The sequence below is a fragment of the Manis pentadactyla genome, chromosome 10 (genome assembly GCF_030020395.1).
Source record: "Manis pentadactyla isolate mManPen7 chromosome 10, mManPen7.hap1, whole genome shotgun sequence".
NCBI classification, from domain to species: domain Eukaryota; kingdom Metazoa; phylum Chordata; class Mammalia; order Pholidota; family Manidae; genus Manis; species Manis pentadactyla.
The window spans coordinates 98,739,918-98,758,508 of NC_080028.1; the positions used below are offsets into that span (position 1 = coordinate 98,739,918).

Here is an 18,591-nt window from a genome sequence, read left to right on the forward strand (position 1 = left end):
CGGGCTTTATTACTCTTCACAAACCTGTGTGGATATTTGGGTCCAGCAGGAATGGGTCCACCCTACCTCTCCATGCAGAACCCTCTGAAATGACATTAGAGATATTGGAGGCCAACCAACAACCTACAAGACAGACCCTTAACTGCACAGGAAAATATGAGAAGGTGCCTTCAGTGGGCCGGACACACTGAAGGGGAGTCTAAGAGACAAAAGCCAGGTCAGCGTTGGAGAGCCAGAATGGAAGGAAACCTCAGCCCTAACCATGTGCAGGATAAGATTGCTGTAGAGGGTAGAGCAGTGAGCTCAGGGACAGTGGAGACAAGAATCAGGAAGGAACCTGGGTACACACATGGCTGGTTAGGGAACAAATTCAGACCATCTCACATTTGGACTGGAGAGGTAGGGCACACTCCTGGAAGTGGCTTCCCTCTCCCCTACCTCACCATGGGTTGTCTGTGAAAATTAGAACAGGTGAAGTACAGGCCACCACAGGCAACAAAAGGAACAGATACTGCCATGCAATACAAAGATGGACAGACAAGCAACCAGGAATCCCTGAAGAGGTGAGGAGAACCACTATCATAAAAAGACACCACATAAAAAAACTGGAATGACCAGTATTGGAGGCACCAGAGCCAACAGAGCAGAGGAGAAACCTTTAGGAAGTGATGAGCAGATATTATGTCCACAGGGAGGACTCAACTAGAGATCTTGGAAACTAAAAATTGGGTTATTTTTAGTTAAAATGTTACATCTGGGATTTGCTTCAAAATAGTCCAGGCATGGGGAAGCCAGATGGGACATACATGAAACAAGATTGGCCTTGAAGTTGCTGCAGCCGGGTGTCGGGTACATGGAGGTTTATTGTGCTTTTCTCTGTACTTTTATACACGTTTGGAATTTTTCTAAAACAAGTTCTTTTTTTTCCCTAATTCCTCCCTCCCTGCTCCAAAGGGGGGAAAAAGCAACACACTAATAGGTGGACTCATTAGCAGGATGGAAATGCTTGGAAAACTGAGCCGAAGACCTCCCCCAAAGCACTATAAAACAGAGAGGGCAAACACATGTTGGCAGTTGAGACATGGGAGAGATACCAGTATCCCACTCAACCTCACTGCCCAAATGTCTAATGGGAATCCCAAAGTCAACTTGTCCAAAACCAAATGACTGATTTTCCCACTCTCGGCCTGCTTCTCCAGTCTCCCCCACCCAGTAAACAGCATCTTCATCCTTCCAGGAGCTCAGACACAAAGCATCAACTTTTTCTCCTACTCCACAGCTGATCCATGGAGCATGCCCTGTTGTCTCCACCCTCAGAGTGGCCCAAGCCCAAGCCCTTCACACCCCTCCACCACTCTAACTATGGTCCCTGCAGAGATTACTACAGAAGATTCTGCCTGGTCTAACCCAGCAGCCAGAGTGATCCTGGATGAATGGAAAAGACAAAACCTGGATATTGAGGTCGAGTTGCAGAAAGAGAAGATTCTAAAAACTTCCAGAGAGGGGAAAAAAAAATAGATTGCTTATGAAGAATTCCATTGATACCAGATTTCTTGTTAACGAAACAAGATGTTAGAAACATGGAGCAATGCACTCAAAATTCTGTCAGAAATTATTTTAAATGTAGAATCTTATAGCCAAGTAGCACTTAGGAGGGAGCCTACAATCCTTAGAGACATAAAGTATATTAGTGGTTGCCAGAGGGTGTTGGGAAATGGGGAGTAATGGCTTAAAAAAAAAAGTAAAGGCAAAAATGAAAGAGGTAATATTCTTGAAATAATAATTCAAAATGGGGCATTCCCCTATAACTAAGAGAACTTTGGGAAGAAAGTAGAATTTAAAGTGTGTAGTACAGAACAGCCCTGGGATTCTCTGTCATTCCATTGCTGTGCTAATAGTGTTAAACTAATATTAAACTAATAAGGAATTTTTCACAGGTTAGACAAGATTACGACACCCTTTCTAAATATTCACCAAAGATGCCCCCAGCTCCTTCAGCCAAAGCATATACCAGTCCTTTGATTGATATGTTTAATAACCCAGTGACAGTTGCACGGAACTCAGAAAGGATAACTAATTCAACAGGTAAGATATTTAGTTTGATTTCTTTTTAAATTCCTTTTTAAATTCGTTAAATATTTTGGATAAATATATTGTGAAATAGAGGTGAATAAACATGTGGTAGTAGATATTCATCATTGGCTTGGAGGAACTTACACCTCATGACAAAGGTCTGGGTTTATTATAAAACCATAGGACATTTTATAAGCAAGACATTTCTTTGACATGCACTAATTCTGTATACTGATTGCTGTTTATGTAAACATACTATCGAAAGGTTTTTTATTTTAAAATGAGTTATACAGAGTGCCTCACACTTGCACATTCGCTGGCAACTGTAATAAAATTTCTTTTTCAGTAAAACAAACTGGAAGTTTATGTGACAATATTATGGTTATTAATCTTATCAGTAGGCTTAGTCTGAATTATAATCAGTGTTTCTCTAATGGAGTCCCTCATGCTTTCTGGAGGCTTCAGTTCTAACTGCTTAAATTTCTTAATCAATTTATTGATTGTATTTCAATAAATCCAGACCAGTTATTGTTCGCAGATATTTCCAGGCAGCATTGTTTAGGCACCACTCTGCCTACACAAAGTCTGGTACCCAGGACCCCTGGAGACTGTGGTGGAGCCTGACCCCTGTCTGTGTAGAGTGTCTCACAGGCTGCTTTGATATGAAAGTCATGGCAATGAAGCTGTATGCGAGAGAGCCCCATGGACTGTAGAGTTTGCAGCTGTTGGGGAAGAGATGAGATTTTCAAAATGGAAACTGGGAACATAGTAGTCTGCAGTCATTTGCCTTTGAAGGAAGGACTGTAAGTTGTATGTAATATAAAGTTAAAATATATAATGCTGGGGGCAGCCCAGTCATTCAAATGATTCTTTGATTCTTGTTGGTGAAAGAAAAGCAGAAATTGCTAGTGGATTGAGTACGACCAAGGTAATTAGAGAGCGGTGTGTTAAGGAGAGAGCAAAGTTTATATTGTAATTGTTATGAACTTGTAAGAATAAAGCAGAGGTCTTGCATTGTTTTAACATAAATGGTAACAACCAACCTGTATTTGAGTTGAAGCAGGAAATGCCCAACCTAGAGCTTCCACAGTGCCAGATGGGCTATGGAGCCAGGCCACCCACATCTGGTTCCTGGCTCTGCCACATGCCAGCTGTGGCCCCTGGCCAGTCACTGTGGATGATAGCAGCGCCTTCCTCAGGATCTGTGAGGCACTGAGAGCATATTCTGGCACACTCTCACCACACCCCTAGCACGCTCATGGGTGAGAAGCTGAACAGCGTGGCAGCAGCAATGGCTGCATTTCCAGTTTTCTCCTTTTTGCAGCCCAGGTCCTGGGCAGTTGGGTTTGAGTCGATGCCTCATGCTGCCTTTGTGATTCGTACTGTGAAAGCAGAAGGAAAAACCTCCAACCATTTGGTGGTGGAGCAGTTTTCTGCTCTAAGAGAGCCATCTAGATTAAATCAGACTATAGAGGATGCTCAGTGTGCACTGCTTTATCCTCAATCTAGAGAAGAGCCTGTGGCCACAGGGGTCCTCATTGAGAGCCCCAGGGCCATGGGCCTGCCTCTCTTCCCGCAGTCCCTCTCATCCAGGCAGAGATAAAGGGGTGGAAAATACACATGGTGGGAATCATGTCAGTAGAATGCGGGCACTGGTGAGGTGGGGATGGGTGGGTTTCTGGGGTTTGTATGTTCAAACTTGCCTGATTATCCTTCTGTGAAAAGCCATCACTGCTGTGCTCGTTGGTAACAGATCCTTCAGATGACCCCAGTTTACAGCGCTCGGTTTCTGTTGCAACTGGCCTGAACATGATGAAAAAGCAGAAAGTGAAAACCATTTTTCCGCACACTGCTGGCACTAATAAGACCTTACTCAGCTTCGCACAGGGAGATGTCATCACATTGCTCATCTCTGAGGAGAAAGACGGCTGGCTTTATGGAGAGCATGACAACAGCAGAGTGTAAGGTTTAGAGCGGGTGCCGTTGGCATGGGAGCTGGAACAGCCTAGTGCTTCAGAGAGCTGCTGTCTCTCCTTCAAGCAGCAAATCGTCCTTGCAGATTTATTAGCCAGAGTTAAGTTCATAGTTATAGTTTAGTTATAGTTATAGTTTAGTTAACTGGAGTTATTCCGTCTCTGGCCATTTCTGTATTACGTGTATATATAGGTGAATTTGATGCATGTACAGATTATTAGATTGTAGGAAGTCACCTCTGAAAGTAGGCTTACACATTCTTTTGTATTTTTTTAAAAAGGTGACATTGAACTTCTCAAGGATAATCTGCATATCAGATAGACTTTAAGATTTATCACGTCAACCGTGTGTGTGCAGGCCTTACTATATAGGTAGATTAAACTGGTTCTGTGCAGATTATTTAGCTGTTCGGTAAAACCAATATGGAAAGAAAAGACAGGGGAATCCAAATGAAATTAATGCTTTATATAAAATTCACATTGTGTAATGTGGGGAAAATGGACCGGTCTCCCCCAGCTTACAACCGGGTCATTGCTTAGCATGTTTGTCATTCACCTGTCTACTGCTAATACCACAACTGGGACTTCTTTCTCACCTGTAGGAGGGGTTGGTTCCCGGCATCATATACAAAATTGCTGGAAGAAAATGCAAAGGAGACACTGAGTGTGCCCACAGCCAGGTAGGACTTGATAGTGGCTCAGATTTCCCAGTGACAGAAAACTGGCCTTGGACCTAATGCTCTCAAGTATATCAGAATTATGTCTGCATATGTGGCAACCTCTTTGGGGAAACTTCAGGCCCTGTGGAACAGTAAGAAAGGGAGATCACTACTCCAAGCTTGTGTCCTTGGTGGCTTCTCTTGTTCACAGGCTTCCCTGCCCATCTTCTGTGAAGACACACATCCCAGACCCTGCTCCTCACCCCGTGCAGCCACCCTCACTGTCCCCTATTGCCCACAGGGTGCTGAATCAAGGCTCCCGATCACCCTCTTGATCTTAGTCTTTAACATTGGGGAGCACTTTCTCTCCTGCCTTGGGTTCTCAGCTCCATGCTGCCTCTGTTCCCTTCCCTGCCACCTCACCAGCCATCCCTGTCTGGTCTGCTTCCAGGCCTCTCTTCTGTCCTCTGCTTAAGCACTGTCCTCAGGATCCCTCCACGACCCTTTGCCTTTTCTGTGCTTGCCAGGGCCATGTTGTGTAGCCTGTGGCCTATGTTACGTCCATGGGCTTCACTTAGCACCTCCGTGCCAGCAGCCCCCAGATCTGTATTCCGATACAGTGATGATCATCACTTAGAAACTGATGAGCTCATCTGGTTCTGATGATAACCTTGTGACGTAGGTCCCACTTTAAAACTGAGGAAACTGAGGCACAGGGAGGTTTAATAACATGCTTGAGGACATGCAGCTGAAGTGGTGGAGGCAAGACGAGCCCAGGCAGGTCTCTCCCAGGCTGTGACGTGAATATTTATGTGTATTAGGCAGCTGTAGTGAGCGATCCCACGGGTCCTCAGAAGTCACGTTTCTGAGCTGAATCATGATTACCCAAAACTGCCTCACCCTCGGGAATTCCCGTCTCAAGCCCTCCTAACCCACCCCACTGTCCTGGCATTCTGGCAGCCTGTGCTCACCACCCTGGATGCTCCCCAAGTCCTTCCGTGGTATTTACCAGTGTCACCAACATATCCCATGGCCCAGTGATGGTTTAGCAAAACTGCTATTGGTCCAAGAAATAAAACTAAGTCTTGTTTTTACAGTGTTAAAATTAAGGGTTTGGCTTTTTCTTAATCTGAAGTGCTCAGTGCTTTTGCTACAGTCTCCATTTTCCTATTAATCTTAAATTAATTGAGGACCAGCCCCTAATTAAACCAGTTTTCCTCTCCTTTTCTTTTGTCATGTCTTTTAAAGAATTTAAGTGTACATTTATAAACCAGTGAGAACATTACGGTGTTTCACACCCACCAAATGTTGTGTGTTGCAGTCTCCTCCTCCCTCCCTCCCCTTTTCAGTTACTAAGCTGTCATAGTCTGGTCCGTAGGACACTTTGGGCGTTTGGGATTCAGGGGGCAGGACCACATCTGACCTGTTCTCCGGTCATTGGTTGTTAGCCCAGCACCGGTAAGAAGCATCAGCACAGTGGACTTATGTGGGAAAAGTGCTGTCGCCATCCCTCCACCTGATTACTTGGAGTGTCTGTCCATGCGAGCAGCTGCAGATAACAGAGCAGATGTTTCCAAAAGTACTTCTACCTTTAAAGAGCCGGCATCCAAACCAGAAGCCACATCTCCCGTGAGTAGCGCTGCCACAGTATGTGCTGTGCGCCCTTCCTGAACGGCGGTCTCGGGGGGTGTGGGCTGCCCTGTGGGCGCTTCCTCCTCGCTCTTGTGTTTCCTTCTCTGTCACACAGCCTTTCAGCTTCCTAACCTCAACCCTCCCTGTGTTTTAATTTTATCTGTAAGGGATGGTTTACTCGCAGGAAGTCCACAGGTTTCCAGATTGTGCCAGGTTATACTCTTGCTTTGTCATGGCTGCAGTGCCTAAAGCATTTAATCTCCTGCATTTTCCTCACTTTTCATATCATTTTCTGAAGGAAGGCGTAAGGTTGGAAGTGGTAACTGCATCTTCATGTCTTTACATTGTCAGGAAGTGTTCACGTTGTGCTGAGTGCTCTGTACACAGTGCATTTATGTTCTCTCTCATCCTAAACAGCCTCAAAAGAAAAACAGTAGAGGATGTGGGCTCTGAGAGTCACTTAATTCACTCCTTCGTTGGCTGTGTCTACTGAGTGCCAGGCCTGGGCAGGGCTCTGGAGATGCGGAGATGAGCCGGGCCAGTTCCCGACTCTGTCAGAATTTATGATCTAGTGATAGGAAGCAGATATTAGGACATAGACAAGAATACCAATGATTGAAGCTATGCAGAGAATTAAAACAAGGTGAGGTAACAGAGGGATGCAGTGACAACTTCGATGGATGTCACAGGTTGGGTTTCCTGGGAAACACACTGAGATTAGCAGGCAGGCTGCACCCTGGCAGTCACGCCAATGAAAGCCAAGGAAGGGAGCAGCACTGGGCGGAGGGAGGAGCTGGGCTGTGGTGCCTGCACCAGAACATCTGGGCCAAGTCGGCCCTTGGAGCTGTCTGGATTTGGGGTGAGGGAGCCAGGTCTTTACAGCCGCATCCAGGGGCAAGATCTTCTATTGGGGTGGTTGCTGAAGAGCATTGACAACCAAGCCACCCGCCAGCAGTGCTCCCTGCAGCCTGGAGCCAGCGCTCAGGCCTTAGGGTTTGGGGGGCACAGGACAGTGTTTCACAGGGCTTCCCTGAGGCAGTGACAGTGACCTCCAAGCTGACCTGGATGGCAGGGAGGGCCCCCTGCAGGCATCAAGGGGAGGAGCTTCCCAAGCAGAGGGAGCAGAAAGTTTAAACCACCCCCCAGGAGGGCATGGCATGCTGCTGAAGGAAACAAGAAGAAAGGCCATGATTCCAGGGTGAGGGAGTCGAGAAGGGGTGCTTGTTTTTATTTGTTTCTCAATATACACTACACAGTAGAGAGGAGGAGGAAGGGATGAAGAGAGGTGATGGAGAAGGCAAGAGCATAGTGGAGGAGCCGCTGGCTGGCAGCAGGGACATGGGTCCACTGCAAGAGGGAAGGATGCATGCCTAGGTGAACCTTGGCGTGCAGACTTGCTAGTCGCTGTTTGCCAACGTATAGCTTCTCAGTGAGGAAGATCATCAGACAGGCTGGGCAGACTAGTGAGCAAGCGTAAAGAGAATCTGAAAAGTAAGTGTTGGTGTTTCTTCAGCAACATGGAGCTGCTATGGTTCACACAAGATGGAATTAAATAGGGGTTGCCAGGGTGGAGGTGCTGGAAAGAAGGGAGTGACAGGTGTTGGCAAGGGTGGGGTTGTGGTGGCCTAGACCCTAGAATCCAAGCTGGGTAAGGAGGCAGGTGGGGGCATAAATGTGATGGCAAATGGGAAAGGAGCAGGCAGGTGGCGTGGCTGCCCTGAGAGGCTGCCTGGTGGCTGTAGTGCAGGGAATGGGAGGGAACCTGGTGGGGAGTGGGAGAGCAGCTGCAGGCAGCCCCAAAGCCTGCCAGGCCTGTGCTGCTACCACCCACCCCCAGAAATATTCCCCGTGTGTTGTTGGCTGTCCACCTGCAGGTGGTGTGATAAACCCACCTCACCGTTTGTTTTTTAATTATCTGGTGGTCCTTTCTGTGGTGTGTGTCGAAATCCCCTAATTGCTACTGGCAGGGCATGTGTGGCTCCATGGCTGTGCCCCTATAGTCACCACTGGTTGCCTTGGTTCATCTGTGAATGGCACATGGTGGATTACCTGAAGTGAGAACCCTCCTAAAAATGTGCCCTGCATTTTAGTGAGCCATGAGGTGTTCTGGAACATGCCTGCCCTGTCATAGGCTACAATGGAGTGTTTAGTCAAAGAAATGCAAGTTTTTGAAAATCTTCAAAAATGTCTTTGTCTAGCTTCTCTACTTAGAAATACATGCTGCACGATATATTTATACCTCTATCATTCCAAATTACACCCCACCAAAAGATCTCGCCCCCTGGATGCAGCTGTAAAGGCCTGGCTCCCTCACCCCAAATTACACATGTGTCTTCCCACGTGGACACACGGCTACTGAAAATGGAGCTTTGCCATCCTGTCTGCATGGAGGTGGCTGTCAAGAGGGGGGATTGCTTGGAAGGGCGAAGATATCACATGATATTTTACTAAAGGCCCTGGTACATTTAAAACAACATTCAAACCATTTGGAAATGGTCTTAAGCCATTTCTGACAGCATTAAACTTCCTTTATCAAGTCCTTTACCAATCTTGTTTCATCTCTCCCCCACCAACCCAGATCAAATTGAAGCTGATGCCATACTTACCATTTCATCTGTAAATATCCTAAAGGTCCTTTTTTAAAAACAGAACCTCAATACCAGTTATCATACCTTTAAAAATTGACAGTAATTCCTGAATATCATCAAACTTCTGATTCATTAAAAATTTCTTGACAGCGTAGTTGTTTGAATCTGGACCCAGGTCAGCTACTTACCACCTAATTGGTCACTAAGTCTCAAGATAAGTCTTTTGTATCTACAGGCCTCCCCTGTCTCTTTTTCCTGTAATTTATCTGTAGAAGAACCAGGCTGTAGTCCTGGAGCATGTCCCCAGGCTGGACTTTGCTGTTGGTATCCACATGGTGTCCTTCACCGCATTCCCCTTTTTCCATATTTCTGGCCCTTAACAGAGTATGTATTATTGTTGTGTTTGCCCATTGCTGGAGCATCTCATCGGCAGCAGTGGCCAGTCTCTGGAGGCACACATACCTGGCTGACTCTCTTTCCTATGATATTAGCAGCCATTGATGGTCACCACCTGCCTCCATTACTTTATTAAGGTTGTATTAATGCCTTTTAAGGTCAAAGAATATTGCCCAAAAATCATAGTTACACTAGAATTCATAGATGAAAACACACTTTAGCCAATATGGACAGTCACCAATTTTAAAAACAACATTTAATTTCCAGTATTTTTATCTTGTGGATAAAGCTGGGTGAAGGAAGCCACTCACGCAGTTCTTAACTACACTGAATTGGATAAATTGGAAAACCCTGTTTTTAAATATCAGTGAATCAATAATGATATTCATTATTTAGCATTTGGCATTTATATGAGATATAACTTTATTTTTAAACTTTGTTGGCTGCATCATAACAGCCTGTCACTATAAGGAGTCTGCCCTGAAACATGCTGAGACTGTCTGGTAGACTGAGGGCCCTGACTGTGCCTCGTTCCCACCTTGTGGAGCAGCAGAGCTTTCGGCATGTGACTTCCTGCCGAAGGCCTGGTGGGGCTGCAGGAGGGCAACCTGGTTCTCTGTGGCCACTGCCTTCCCACCTTGACCCCAGGTGCATGCGTCCTCAGCTCGCTCTCCACTCAGGCCCTGTACCAAGTCCGTCCTATCCCGGGGCTGCCTCCAGGCAGAGCACCACATACCATCTCCCCCGCAACAAAGCCCTGGACCTGGTGGCCTCGCTGGAAGATGCTACCAAACATTTAAAGAACTAATACCAACTCATTCTGTGGGGCCAGCATCTCTGGTCAGACACCCCCTTCATCCTGCAGGAGAGAGGGCTCTTTTTCATTTTCCAAGTGTTAAGGAATGTTGATGGATTTTTTTCTTACAAGATCACTAAAACCTTCCATAAAAAGGCATATTTAGCATTTCAAACAGGTATAGAGCCAATACTTAAAAGTGAGGTCACATGTATAACTTTGGCAACTAATATTTATATGGCATTAGACTACTGTGACCTGCCAACTGCTTTTAAAAACAGTCCAGTGGTGTGTGAAGGCACACTGTGTGGAAGGCATCTGTGGATGATGACAAGACCTTCGCATTGGAATTCCAAGTGTTTACTCACGAGCTTACTGTGCTCCGGGCCCCATGGCAGGCCCTAGGGAAACAGGAATAGGACCAAGGTAGGAGCCTGGGTGCTGTGAGCAGTGCGTCTCCTGGTCTGTGTAAACAGGTGCCGGGGTGAAGAGGTGACGGGGGATGGGGGGAGTTGCTGCTGTCAGAGGTAGCTTCTTGGAGGCAAGCATTTGAGCCGAGCAGCTGGGGGGAGACGGGCCAGGAGGTGTGGCCTGCATGTCGTCCTTCCTCCACCCTCTGGTGGCTGCAGGCTGCCCTGAGGGTGTGTGCTGGTCTGGGAGACAGGCAGGAGGCGTGGGGTCGCCCAGGGGGAGAGGACAGGCAGTGGAGATGCGACAGGTGACAGGAGTTATTTAAGAAGTAAGAACTGACAGATTCCAAGGTGACCTGGCATTGCCTGCATGGGGCAATTGGGAGCAGGTCTGATTTACTCATGTTCACATGTTTTGGAGCCTTTAAAAAAAAATGTATGTAATTTTGATCACTAGGTCTTTAACATGCCGATGTTATAAAAGAAAAACATTCTTACCTGAAATTAAGTTACACGCTTCACTTCTAGGAGACAAATATAATTGTTTTGGAAGTCCTGAATAATTAAAAAGAACCAGGGTCCTGTAAGTATGACTGTTACAAAGGCAAAGTTCCTTACAGTTTTTAAAAGTTCCTACAATTTGAGAGAGACCCCTCTTCCCACCTCAGATAAAAACATAAAAGTTGTCTGTTGTAGGGTGTTTATATATTTTATAATTTGACTATGGTAGTAACAAAAAAAGAAATGGATTTATGGTGAAAATTTTGTCTAAAATTCTATAAATAATTGAATTGGTAAACTATCCCACTCTAGACAGAAGTAAGGATGAACTCTTGAATTAACATTTATCAGGTTGTTTACTTAAACAAATGTATGTATGAATATTTTTTTCACCTAAATGTTGCCATTTGCTAAATACATTAAATACAAGCTGATGTGAGGTTTCCTTGTACATTGGCCAGGCAGTTACAGCTGCAGCTGGAGTGAAGTCCAAGCTTGGTCAGGGTCCTGTCATAAAAATTAAAACACCTCTTCACAACACCTTATTTAAAATACTTCTTTTTAAAATAATGCTTTTCCTGCTTATAAAAGTAACCCAAAGAATTTTTGTTTTGGTAGAAAGTTAGGAAATAGAAGTAGGAAAGTTTTAATTATAATTTCACTTGCAGGGGAGCTCCTGTTAACATTTCACTGTATTTCCTCTGAGATGGGTATGTTTAGGGATATGGATTAGTATGTTTCCTCCCTCCCCAATGCTCCCATGTGTAGTGGAGCCACAGTATTTTCTCCTATCATGTTAAAAGCAGTAATGAGTGCCAAACCAGCTGGCCCTTAAACAGTGCCTCCATGCCCTTCTCTTCATGGCACCTCCTGGGTAGTGGCCAGCCTCCTAACATCCCAGGAGGTAAGTGGTTGTAGGGCCTTGTGAGATGGAGACCAGGCGAAAGCATGGAAAGATGGCAGTAGCCTTCTAAGTCCCACAGCAGACTGAGAAACACAGTTCCACAATCCTGACCAGCAGCTTATCGGTGTCCCTCCATCAGAACTCTTATCGATAAGACAAGTACCATTGTCATCAGTGTGCTATTTATGAGGTCCTGATAGGTTGCTGTGTTGTTTCTCTGATCCATAGGATAAGAGTAAATGCCAATTAATAAAGGTCACAAGAAAGTATTAATTGGCTTTTAAAAATAAGCAGAGGCCACAGGATTTGGGAGCCCCCCTGAATGAGGCATCACTGGCCATGATTTCAGGGGTTCCCACCCCATCACCCTCATTGGGTGTTCGCTCTTGCTTATCTGTAAATCAATAAAGTGTGTCTCATCTTGAAATGAAGATGGCAATAATCCCAAAAAAGTACAGGGTGTTTCACAGATGCACACAAGGCTTATATTCCATTTCTATTACTAACATCTTTAATAAATAGTATTTCAAGATCCTATGCAAACTACAAAAGAAAAAGCCCACAAACTCTCTCACGTGCCTCCTCTGTGACACTGTTCTGTCTACTAGGCCAGCTACCACACGTCATCACTACCAAGTCACACCAGTTCCACAAAGACAATCGTGTGAAACCAGCAAGCCCACTGCAGGGAGGACAGAAGAGCTGGTTCTGCTCCAAAGAGATGCCCTCAGGGGCAGGTGAACATGCCTGGTGTTTGCAGGCCACCTAGTCTTGTAGCCTCTCGGAATAGCAGCAGGAGGCACAGGATCTACTCAGCTTGTCAGGAAGCAGGGAAACCCAAGATGTTTCAGTAAAAACAACTGGAGAACTTACCAGTCAGACAGAAATGTTCTGGAACTGCGCTGCCCAGCACAGTAGCCGCTAGGCAGAGGGACAGCTGAGTGCTTGAGAAGTAGATGATGCAACTCAAGAATCAAATTTGTAGCTTTTATATTTGTATTTTAATTTAAATAGCCATATGGCCAGTGGCTACCACATTGGACAGTCAGATACAAATCACACAAAATACAGCAATGTTCCATTTAAAGATTTGACCCAGAATGTGAAAGTCGAAGCACATTCCATGAATGAGGCCTGCCTGGGAGCCCCGGGCTGCTAACAGTCCAGGAATTTTTGTATTTCAAAAGTTCTTAGTCCATTGGACTGATAAATTATCTTTCCTAAATAAAATGTCTAAACCAGCTCGTGATGTTGGGAAATGCTGGAATCCCTGAGACCTGGCACAGCACTTAACATCCTTATACGTAGTTTTTACAGAAAGCTGTCGGTTACTGATAGTTACATATAGAGTTTTGTTTAAACACCAGGATACTTGGGCTGAAGCATAGTAAACACGCCATCTTGAGAGCTGCCTGCCAGCGAGTTGGACACCATGTGACAACATGCTCTTACTTACAGGGGACCCCAGTTTTGGGGTTTTCTGAGGATAACCACAGGATGAGTGGTTCTCCTGCATGGCCATAGCAGCTGACCGGGCTCAGTCCCGAGGCCTTCACTACTTTACTGCCTCGTGGGAGGCTTGCTCCACCTCCGAATGATGCACCCGGCCCCACCAGCTCCTGGATTCATGCCTTGATAAACTCCTGGCTTGTTAAGTGCGCTCTGGGTCAGCACCACGTGGGCTGCCCAGAGGGCACACAAGCATACACAGGCTCTGCCTTCACAGCCAGGGTCCCAGCCCAGCCAGAGGGACCAGTGCCTTGGGTTGTGCTTTGTGAGTCGGGAGCAGTGTAGATGGGGTATACTGATGGCTCGCAAGGCCCTTGCCGTGTGTGAGGCTTGGTCTGGCTGTGGGGTATTCTGAGCATGTGCCTTGTGCTCTGCACTGCACAGGCACTGAGGGGATGGACAAGGCAGCTCACAGCCCTGGGCCTTGAGGGAGCCAGGTCAGGTCCGGGGACACAGAGAACCAAGAAAGGCCTCCAAAGACCTTGGTGTTCCTGCCAGACAAGGTGACATTCGCCAACTGATGGAGGAGGAAAAGGTGATCAGTGAGGGCAGAGACAAGAAGGCCCAACCCCCTCGGAACACAGGGGATGGCGATGGAGGGACAAGCTCAGATCGCTCTTCAGGAGGCAGCAGGCAGGCAGCTGGGCTTCCTGCCTCAGCAGTGATGAGGGGCCGTGCACTCAGGTTCGAGGTGGCCAGACTCCCAGCTGGCCTGTTCTTTCCTCTGGTTGAGCATAGACAGCAATGCACCTGGCCTGAGCATGCCCTTTACCGAGAGGAGAGGGGCAAGGGACGAGGGATGGGTTTGCAAACAGTGGTCAGTTGGGACCACAGCAGGGGTTTGGTCAAGAACAGGTCAAGAACTGGAGCACTGCCAGCTCCCCAAAGCCCCCTCCCCCTCCCCTCACTGTCCCTTCTCACAGTGTAGACTGCCCCAACTTCGGACACTGAGGTGGCCCTCTCTCTGGCCCTCATGTGCAGCGTGTCCTTCCCCCTGCAGCCTCCCTTGGCTGTGCATACCACTCTGGATGGAAGACTGCTGTCCCTTCTGTTGACAGGCGTTAGGGCCATCACAATGGTTGCCCTGAGTGTCCTGATGGGTATCTTGGAGCCCACGGGCATGCGTGCTGTTTGTACCACCTGGGAGCGGGCTGGCCTGGGCATCAGGGCATACACTGGGACCCAGGCTGCCCCAACACTAAATGGCTTCTTCAGGCTGTTGTCAGTTATGTCTGCACCCTCCCTCAGTAGAAGTCATGACTTCTTCCCATCAAAGGTGGCCTGTGATGCACCTTTTGTGCCCTCTCAGCTGTCTGTGGCCAGCACCAGGTGACACAGCTCATGAAAATGCAGCCGAACTTGTTTAGAAGTTCAGTCCCTGGAGGCCCTCTGGGAACAGTGCAGAGGTCTCACCTTGAGGGCAGCTTAGGGACAGTTTAGGGACCGAGGTTTCCAGTTCAGGATCCGGAGGGCTTTTCTCAAACTTGTGGGTAAGGGTGAGGGGAATGCAGCAGCCTGACCCCAGGGATGGTGGTTTCCAGGGAGAGTCCAGAGGGCTGGGTGTGCCTGTGGGGCTGGAGCACATGCTCCCCTGCACCCGGCCTCCGGCTCTGGGCTTTGTGCTACAGGCAGTACATTAATGCCAGCACGGAGCACACATGGGATTGTGTAACAGGCATCCTGGTAAGTTCTTTAAATAAATTATAAATTAGCCCTTAATCATCATATAATATGAACAATACACCAGAAATGACTTACTCTGAGGCCTGCTAAGGAGCTCAGATACCCTGAAGGAAGAAACCATTTTGCGACTGCTTAAAGCCCTCTTAGGATAATGTCTAAGGGCAGCTGCCTTGTGCTTCAGTGATGAAAATTGGACGCTGAATCAGGGTGCCAGGGTGACTGGGGACTGCTTGCAGGTACTGGGGTGCCCCACTGGGATGACCTTGGCCTGCTGGCCCCCGTGTTCAAGGTCAAGGTGTGAGGTCCTCAGAGGCACAGGCACAGGTCTGAAGTATCCCTGTCCCCAAGCCTGCCTTCTTGAGCATCTGTATGTCCAGCACCCATAGAGGCTGTGCCAAAGGCGCCCTGGCCTCCAGGTCTGGCCTTCAATCCCCCAGCTGGCAACAGAAGTGAGGCACATTCTAGTCAGGGTCAGAAGGCTGCGTGGGGTGCATGGGGACCCCAGGGAGTCCCAGGAGCTTTCAGGAGTAAGGTTTGGTCTGGCAGCCGGTTGGCCAGATGGCGCTACACTGCCCTCTCCTGGGCGGCCATCTGAGCATTCCCCACATGCTCAGGCCACTGATTTCTTACAACAGCTGGAACAGATGTAAAGTAGGTTCATAAAGCCTGCAAGCTTTTTGGGATGAGGAAAGGAGGCTGGCACGCACACCCCTAGGGTTCCCGAAGGTAGAGCCGGTGCTCATATGCTCCATCGCCACTTCTCACTTATGGAACTTCTGTAAGATCGCTGGCTAGCAGTTGGCACCACTCTGGGCACCAGATCCCAAATAGGCTCTCTTTTTACTGTTTTTTTTTCATGGCACCTTCTGGACGGGGCTCCCCAGAAGCCAGCTGCAGTCACAGTTGTGCACCTGAGAGGCAGCAGGCAAGCGGCAGGCCCTGCGTCTTGTCTTCCCTGTGGGTCTGAGGGTCCGTCCAGCCCTCGTGAGGGGCCCCGTCTATGAGGTTTTCGGTTCTCACTGGCCCTTTTTCTTGCAAGTGAATTTAGGTACCTTGACAGTTTCAATGGACTGAGATTGCAGGGTGCAAACTAAACATGCATAGTGTGGACAGTATTCCACTTTAAATGTCTCTACCTCCTGGTCTTAAAAATGTCCGCATCTCATGTGCTGTCCATAAACTTCATCTTTCTCTTTCTCACAGAATGATGCAGATGGGATTGCAAAGCCTCCTTTTCTCAGGTATGTTTAACTTTCTCCTAAAGCCCTTCCAGGCTGGCAGTCGCCCTTCCCCATGGTGAATGGCCTGGAGAGTCCCCCAGATGGGCCTTCCCCAGTACACAGCCCAGGAAGCTGCATTCTGAGCAAGGCCTCGGGACCGTGGGGTCAGGGAACGCAGCCACTGTGTCCTCATGGCTGCTGGGTACTGAGGGAGGTCTGGTTGCATGCCACACTTGGCGACTTCATGCACCTGTCCAGGTGGCTCTGCCATGCAGCCCCCTTCCCAGAGGATGGCGGTGTTTAAGACTTTGGATGTTTCTCTTGATAGTGGCACGCAGAGAACCACCAGTGAAACCTCACATTCAGAAGGGCTGTCCGGAACTTACATCAGCTCTGTGATCTGCCAGAGCAGCAATGGTCATCAGCTCCCGTACATTCAAATCCCTTCTAGTATTTTTACAGATATTTTTTCCTCTCCCCCACCTGCCCCCACAGTGGCGAGAACCCCTTCGCGACTGTGAAACTCCGACCAACAGTGACAAATGACCGATCAGCACCCATCATTCGATGAAGACGGCTGAGGACTCTCCTAGTCCCTTGGATGTTCTCACCTGCAGAATGATAGGCATGTGCTGTCTCATCTGTGCTGTCCCTGTTGGAAAGCTTCACCCAGAGGTGCCTGATTTTAAATGTATTCCACTTGAGCAAATCAATGCATTTTCTCAATTCCACATAGTTGGGTTTGTACATTCCTGCCTTTGAGAAGATGTAATAGTTTAGTGAGCACCTCTGTCATTTAAAATATTTTTCTCCTGTTCTTTTCAAAATACAGTAAATTTGGTTCTAATCCTTACTCTTTATCATTTTATAAATATTCTATGATTATCTCTTCAATAGCTAGAATAAGGAATAGTCTACGCTTTCATGACTGGCTTTCTGCACATGAATGTAAATGAAACCATAGTTTTATAAAGTTTGTGCTCTTAAGTAGCACTATGACATTTAAAGAAAATATTGTGTAAATTTGCATCTTAGCATGCAGATCATAATTTTAAGCAATATAAATTATGAGAATATTGTATAAAATTTAATTTCCTAACTTAAAAAAGTTTTAATCAAATGCAGAGCTACCCAAGATAGAGAAATCCCCAGCTTCCAATTTAGACACAGCCGTAGAGCAGTTTGTCTAGCCCTATCATGGCATGGCATTTAGTACTTCAGTAATTTCCATGAGCTACTTGAACTTGGTAGTGAGTCACCACCTGGACTGACCAATGGGCCTGGCTCATGGGCTCATGGGCATCTGAGGACCCACATGTGGACACCGAGGGTGCTCTTGCTAAGCTGGTTGACCAAAGCTGCTTCCATCACTGAAGTCACTCCAAAACCTCATGAATTGTAAAGTCCTAGTTTCTCCACTTTTGGATCAGGTACTGGCCCACGGTGCTTCTAAAGCCAAGAGGAGCTATGTGAGTCCAAGGCTGGTGGCTGGGAGGACAAGGGTCTGCATTTCAACTGATACCCACCATGGCGCCCTGGGAACCTGGGCTTCTGGGGGAGGGAACTCGGCGAGTAGCTGAGTTGTCTGTCAGGGATTAGGCCCTATTTTAGGAGTGGAGAATAAGGATAATTCACACCCACTCTTCACTGTGTGTGGACAGGGAGGTGGAGCTTGTTGCTTACCAGTGTCATAATATTGTCATTTTTTTATAAGCTTGAAATTGGTCCAAGTCAAATGCATGTAAACCAGTGTAGGCATCTGCACCAATAGCTGACAATGCAGAACTATGTGAGAGTCCCCCACCTGTGACTGAGCCAGGCTAAGTGCAGTTGTCAGGCAGTACCTGTCTAAGTAGAGGAGGATTTGCGGAAACCCATTTTTTTCAATGGTGGGGAGGGAAGGAGCTGCAAGTTTTGAAGTGTGTTAACAAGGGAGAAGGAAGCGGGGGTAGGGCTGTCACACTCTGGCCCTAGAGCTCTACTCTTGAGTTTCTTGTGGCTTTGTCACTGGGATATATAACAGGTTCTGGGATTACTAGATGCAATCTGCAGGCCCACTTGGCTTACCCAACCCATCTGCACGCTCACAGAATGGCCTGCAGTGGCCTGGCCACTTACCTGCCTCACACAGGCTTGGGAGGGCTCGCCTTGGGTCCTCGCACTGGGCTACATGCTCTGCAAATGTGAAGTTACTGTGTTTCATTGTAATAAAAACTTGAAAACAAGCACATTTTCTCAAGCTATACA

At 47.3% G+C, this 18,591-nt stretch overlaps 1 protein-coding gene across 1 annotated transcript in view; it reads left to right on the forward strand.

Moving 5' to 3' along the window:
- Positions 1-17,197, forward strand: part of BAIAP2L1 (BAR/IMD domain containing adaptor protein 2 like 1) — a 100,983-nt gene extending 83,786 nt beyond the window's left edge. Inside the window, exons 9-14 of the mRNA XM_036897056.2 lie at positions 1,938-2,085; positions 3,827-4,034; positions 4,649-4,726; positions 6,154-6,334; positions 16,328-16,365; positions 16,840-17,197. Coding sequence (XP_036752951.2) covers positions 1,938-2,085; positions 3,827-4,034; positions 4,649-4,726; positions 6,154-6,334; positions 16,328-16,365; positions 16,840-16,915 — 729 coding nt within the window. The 3' untranslated portion in view covers positions 16,916-17,197. The remainder of the gene's footprint in view (positions 1-1,937; positions 2,086-3,826; positions 4,035-4,648; positions 4,727-6,153; positions 6,335-16,327; positions 16,366-16,839) is intronic.
- The last annotated feature ends 1,394 nt before the right edge of the window (positions 17,198-18,591 follow it).